The sequence below is a fragment of the Triturus cristatus genome, chromosome 1_1 (genome assembly GCF_964204655.1).
Source record: "Triturus cristatus chromosome 1_1, aTriCri1.1, whole genome shotgun sequence".
NCBI lineage: Eukaryota > Metazoa > Chordata > Amphibia > Caudata > Salamandridae > Triturus > Triturus cristatus.
Genome location: NC_140579.1, coordinates 52,950,932 through 52,957,463, shown reverse-complemented (window position 1 = coordinate 52,957,463; position 6,532 = coordinate 52,950,932). Strand labels below are relative to the sequence as shown.

At 51.7% G+C, this 6,532-nt stretch overlaps 1 protein-coding gene across 1 annotated transcript in view; it reads left to right on the top strand.

The window, feature by feature from the left end:
• The first annotated feature begins 358 nt into the window (after positions 1-358).
• Positions 359-6,532, top strand: part of LOC146869358 (E3 ubiquitin-protein ligase TRIM39-like) — a 90,400-nt gene continuing 84,226 nt past the window's right edge. The window contains exon 1 of the mRNA XM_085651680.1: positions 359-804. Coding sequence (XP_085507806.1) covers positions 391-804 — 414 coding nt within the window. The 5' untranslated portion in view covers positions 359-390. The remainder of the gene's footprint in view (positions 805-6,532) is intronic.

The window sequence follows — 6,532 nt, the reverse complement described above, 5'->3', positions numbered from 1 at the left end:
TTTAGCAACAGCTCCTACCGCCTCTGGTGTGCAGAGGCCAGGGGCCCGAGCTCCGGGGAGGGGGAGGGGGGGGGGGCCTGAAGCACTGTGAACAGATGGCAGGCCCCTGGCATGAGAGCTCCTGACTGGGTCCAGAGCGTGGGGGGCCCCCTTCAGATACTTTGCAGGGGGGCCCCCTCAAGTTTCCTTACGACACTGGCACGTGATCGCAGCTCATCCCTAGACAGTCCCTGCTCAGCTGCAGGAGGTTTCAGGGCAGTTCTGTGCAGGCGCAGCAGCTGGTTAAGGTGGGCGGGGAGTAAGGAAGGAGGGACAGACACTCCCACTTCACAAATTGGGAGAAACGAAACTTAACTTCGACACTTCCTCTCGGGACGGGCAGGAAGGAACATGGCAGCAGCAAACCAGCTCCGGAGCCTGAAGGAGGAGGCCACCTGCTCCATCTGCCTGGAATATTTCACAGACCCCGTGTCTGTGGAGTGTGGACATGCCTTCTGTCTGTCCTGTATCACTCGATGCTGGGAGGGGCTGCAGACAGACTTCCCCTGTCCCCAGTGCAGGGAAATATCTCAGAACAAATCCCTCCGGCCCAACAGGCACCTGGCGAACATGGTGGAAATCGCCAAACAGCTTCAGGTACCGAGTGCGACCCCCCAGGAGGCGAATCTGTGCCGAGAGCACGAAGAGAAACTGAAACTGTTCTGTGAAGATGACCAGGAGCCCATCTGTGTGGTCTGCAGCATGTCACGTGATCACAAGCCCCACACGGTGCTCCCCATCCGAGAAGCTGCCCAGGAGTACAAGGTATGTGTGCTACAGAGCTGGGGCAGGGGTGGCACCAGTACACATGGCACTCCCAGAGGGAACCAAAGAGTACGAAGTATGTGTGCTTTAGAGGTGGGTCAGAGGCTCAACTAGAGCCAAATTTGGGGCGGGGGCCGTAATTCTTCCAGCAATAGGCAGAGTGGAGATGCAGGGGCTCTAAGAAGGGGTGAAACAAGCATTTGCAATGCAAAGTGGTCTCGCTTTTGTGAGAGTTAGATGTTTTGGCGTTGTAAATGACAATGTCTTTTACCTACCAAAGGAATGAAAGAGGAAAGAATATGGAAACAGAAAGGATGTTGGAGAAAGGAAGAAAGTGAAATAGATAGAACGAAAATGAAGAAGGGGGAGAACTGGGGTGAAAAGAAAATAGAGGGGAAAATAGAAACGGCGCAATAAAGATAGAATGAGGAAAAAAGAATTAAAGAAAGCAAAAATGTTCATAGATTAATGAAGTAAAGAAAGCAGGAAATAGAGACGAACAAATAGAAACAGGAGAAGAAAATAACAAATCAAAGCAGAGCGAAACAGAAAAAAGAAGCGAAGGAGAGAGAGAGAGAGAGAGAAACTGGCACTGAGATTAAGAGAGACGGATGCAAGGACCGACTGAGAGATGCATAGTATAAAATAAAAGTGAACAGAGGAACAAGGGCAGAGACTTTTACGGACAGGTACAAAGAGAAATGGAGCAATATTAGAACAGCTGAAGTATACAAAGAAGTCCATGTGTGCGTGAGGTGGGCTTACAGTTAGGGTACCCTCTTTAACGCACTTTGCCCTGGTGCTGCTGGGAGGCGGCGGTGCTGACAAGCACTTTTAAACAGGATGGTGGCAAATCAAAATGTTGAAAATAAAGTGTTTCAATAAAGACATTTGATCTTTTTTTTTTTTTTAATCGCACACCAATGATAGTGCACGCTCGCTGTGCTGTGTGATACACTGCACTGTACATGCTAGATCTGTGCTATGCAAATACTGCAAATGAAATATGGGTGCGCCTGTGCACCGTCAGTGGCCAGGCCTAAGAGGACATAAAAGAGCTGAAACTGGTTACATTAATTGAAAGCTGTTACAAACAGGGGTCCCCAAAATACGTTTGACCCAGGGCCCCCAACATCCTTAAAATGTCCCTGTTAAAGAGGGATATTTTAATTGGAGCAAACACTCTCCCCACAGTGTCGCGAGGCGCTGCCACGTGCCAGCAGCAAAGCTGCAGCGCTTCTGTCCATCACCATCAAGGTGGAGATGCTGCGCACTCTTGAGTTTTTATTTATGGACCTTGTACCTTCTTTAGTAGTTCTCCATTTACATTATATTTGTAATTCACAAAACGCCTATGAAACCTTTCACCACATTTTGTCATCGCTTGCTACCCGAGTGCTTTGTTTTCATGGCTGACTCCTTTTAGTCAAATTCCACACCCTGGGTGGGGGCAGAGAGCGGGGGTAAATAACAGGAGAGGATTTGGCCCTTCAGAGCTGCCGACTGGGAAGCCAAGCTGCAGTCTCGGGGTCGGCAGAACACCTCACTGTAATGATACTATTTCTCTACACACGGGGTTCTAGTGTAATTGCTGGTATTACCAATAACTCTGGACACCTTCTTATGGTTCACAATCTTCTTTATTAACTCGCGGGAACCGAGCGCCGGGAACACACTCCTGTCTCCATCAGCCTTCGCGCTCTTTCTCCTGCGCGCCGCGCTCTAAGCCACGCCCCCTTCCCGGCGTGCCCTGGCGCTAACCACTAGAGCGCAACGCTACATATCTCCCCCTTTTAACGTCTTTAACAACAACAACTTCGGAGCACCGCCCTTATGGTTCAGTCTTACTTGGTTTGCATTTCATAGTCCTCAAACCTTCTTGGCATCTTGATCTCTCTGCCCGATCTTGTATAGTTCTGTCCTTTCTAGGGCGCCACCTGTTCTTTCCTGGCCGGGGATCCCCCTCCGCTCGCACCTTCTCCTTGTTCCACTTCTACTTGCTCCAGAGTCTCATCCTCCGTGTGGCGCTCCTTTAAGTTCTTTTCCAACGCCCTCAGGCTCTGGCTCTCCCCCCTTCTCCCGGGGAACTTTAGGCTTGGTTCTTCCTCGGCTTCACAGTCCTCCCTTTCCGGTGCCTCCTCATTTGTGGGGCCTTGTGTCCTCCTGTCCTCCGGTACTTCCCATTTCTCTATTCTGTTGCATTTTGCCATTCTGTCCTGCGACCATACCTTTCCGTCGCTCAATAAAGCTGACCTGGTGTACGTTTCTATGACCTGCAGCGGCGGGCTGAATTTGCTCTCTCCTTTTCTTTTCAGCGTGGCCTGTTTTACTCTCACCCACTCCCCCTTTTCCAGGGTCACCCCTTTTGTGTTCCGTCGCTTGTTATAGTACTCTGTGTAAATTGCCTGTGCCTTGTCCAGGTTGCGCCTTACTACTGCTGGCGACCATTTACTCTGTACCATGAGATGTTTCCACGCGACGTTGTCCTTTGTAAAGGGTTCCCGTCCTCTCAATATCTTGAACGGGCTGTACCCGGTGCTGGTCGGAGTAATGCAGTACGCCCAGAGCATGCGTTGGAGTTCCTTCTCCCACTGCAACCCTGCACTGATATCCGCTTGTATGGAACCCATTATTACTCGATTAAATCTTTCAGCCAGCCCATTTCCCGCTGGGTGGTAGATTGGAGTATGTTTGACCTCGATTCCATTCCTGGACATGAAAGCGTTCCATTTCTCCAAAACGAATTGTAGGCCATTGTCACATGTTATGACTTTGGGTATTCCTTCCCTCAGGAACGTGGCTGTGAGAAATGCTAACACCGTCTCTGTGTCGGCGCTGTCGCAGACCTCCACTTCTGGCCATTTTGAGTATCTGTCCACCACCACAATGAGGTACATGGGTACTCCCTCCGCGTTCAGGACTGGACCTAGGATGTCCACCGCCAGCATTTCCCAGGGACTCGACTCCCCTGTGAACTTTCCTAGTGGTGGGCGCAGTAGGGTTTGTGTCTTGTCTGCCCTGTTGCATTGTTCACATGTCCTGACATGTCTTTCCACTTGAGCATCCATGGCTGGCCACCAGTACGCCTGCTTCGCTCTTGCCTTCGTTTTCAAGATCCCTAGATGTCCCTCGTGTGGGATGGATAAGAGATGGGTCACCATGGAGCTCGGAGGGACCACCTTGTCCCCTCTCAATAGAAACACAGGATTGTCACCGATGGACATCTCTTCTCGGACTTCCCAGTACTTCCGCAGCTCACTATCAAGGTGCCTCTTTTCCGGCCACCCGTGTGTCACATAGCCCTTCACTGTGTTCAGGGTTTCGTCCGCCGTGTACGCCTCTTCCCATTCTTGGATGCTGACCGCCCCTTCCTGGTCCTGCATAACTGCGACCACGTACTCTTCCCATTCCGAAGGTTCTCCACCTTCCGCGGGTTCCATGGCCGCTGCCCTGCTCAAGAAATCCGCCACCTTGTTTCTAGATCCTGGGTTGTACTCCACATCGTACACGTAGTCCAGCAGTCTCAAACTCATCCTTGCAATACGAGGCGTCGCATGCGCGTGCCCACTCGAGGTCAATACTTTCACCAGGGGCTTGTGGTCGGTGCGGAGCAGGAATTTCGCCCCCCACACGTACTTCCTGAACCGTTCCATCGCCCACACCGTGGCTAGCATCTCTTTCTCTATGACGCTGAATTTTTCCTCGTTCGCCGCTAGAGCTCTTGAAGCAAAGCTGACGGTGGTGACCTCTCCGCCTCGGGCCTTCTGCATCAGGACCGCCCCTACGCCCTTGTCACTGGCATCCGTGGTCAGTATGGACAATGAATCTTGATCGAACCCTTCCAAGGGGACAGCTGTGCAGATGTCTTGCTTTACCCTCTCGAATTCCAATTGCTCCTCCTGTGTCCACTTGAATGCCGTTTTTTCCTTCAAGAGTTGCCGCATGTTGTGCGTCTTGGACGCAAAGTGCGGGACGACCTTGCTGTAAAATTCAGCCATTCCCAAGAAGGAGCGAACATCTTCCTTCCTCGTTGGCGTGGGTGCGTCTTTTATGGCCGCCATGTTTGCCCTTTTTGGTTCGATGCCCCTTTCGCTGATCTCGTGGCCCAGGTAGGTCACTGAGTTGACTCTGAATCTGCATTTCTGCCATTCCGCTGTGAGGCCATTTTGGGCGAGGATCGCCAGCACCGTGTGCAGTTTCTTGTCGTGATCTTCCATGGATTTCCCCATCACTAGGATGTCATCCTGGAAGTATTGGACCCCGTCCACTTTTTGGAACAACCTGTGCATCAGTTTTTGAAAAACCGCTGCTGCGGATGCAAGGCCGAAAGGCATCCTGAGAAATTTGTAGCACCAGAACGGCGTGATGAACGACGTTAGATGATTACAGGTGGCATGCAATGCAATTTGGTGATACGCAGAGGTGAGATCTATGGTGGAGAACCACTTGACTCCCTTGGTCATCGCTAACATCTCATTTATCCTGGGTAGAGGGAACTTGTCCACTAGAATGTTCTTGTTGAGCTCCCTCAGGTCCGAGCATAGTCTCAGCTTCCCGTTGGGTTTCTGGGCAACCACCAATGGCGCCAGCCACTCAGCGCTCTCTATCGCCTCTATGACTCCATTTGCTTCCAGACGCTTCAATTCTTCCTGAACTGCCTCCCGGCTTCTGAAGGGAATATTGCGGGCTCTGTGACTCACTGGTTTGGCTCCCTCCTTGAGTCGTATCTTGTGTGTAAATTTTGTCATCTTCCCTATGGTCCCTTTGAACACCTCCGGGTACGCCTCCATCCACTTGCCTTCATCTCGCGGTGGCTTGGTCTCAATTAGCATGACTTGATTGGAGCCTCCCGGGTTGAGCGGTATGCCCAAGTTTCCTTTATCCTTCCATCCCAGTACGGAGGGTCCTTTCTCTGCTACGTACAGCTTCCCTTCTGCTCTGCGCCCTCTGAACTCGAACATCAACTTGCGATACCCCACCACGGGTATTGGCTCTCCGGTGAACGTGACCGGGTGGATGTCGGTGGGTAGTAGATCGTCGCCGACTTTGGAACTAAATTCGTTTTTCCACACTGCCCTCTGGATCATCGTGTATGGGGAGCCCGAGTCTGCCACTATGTGCACTTGTACTCCGCCGATCGTCATCTGTAGTGCTGGTTTCTTGGTCCGTATGCAGTTCACTCCCAGTACTTGGTCATCGATACATAAGACCTCATCTTCTTCGTCTTCTTCCGCTTGGGGCTCTTCTTTCCCTTCTGGGTCTTGCGCTATGTATTTCACGTCTCCTCTGCTGAGTTTCCGCCTGCACACCTTCTCGTAGTGCCCCACTATTTTGCAGTATGCGCACCTGGCTCGAAACGCGGGGCAATCCCTGTTGTTGCCTTGGTGTGATTGGCTGCCACACCTGTAGCACCCCTTCTTCCTCTCTTCCGGTGGCTTCTGGTGCTTCGTGGTCCTTTGCGGTAACCTCCTTTGCTGCCACCTGCCGCTTGAAGCCTGTTGTTTTGGAGCGTCTGGTCGGTCCCCGTCTGTTACCTTGCAGACTGGCGTGCGGTCGTTGCCTTCTCTTTTGGCTGCTTCTGCACATCGTTTAGATAGTTCAGCCTTCTTCACTAGCGCTACCACTTCCTTTAGCGGGGCATCCCCATTGACCCACAGTTTCTCCTGTATGGCCGTGTTGGTGGTGTGCATGATAATCTGATCTCTAATCAGTTCGTCGTGAAGTGCGC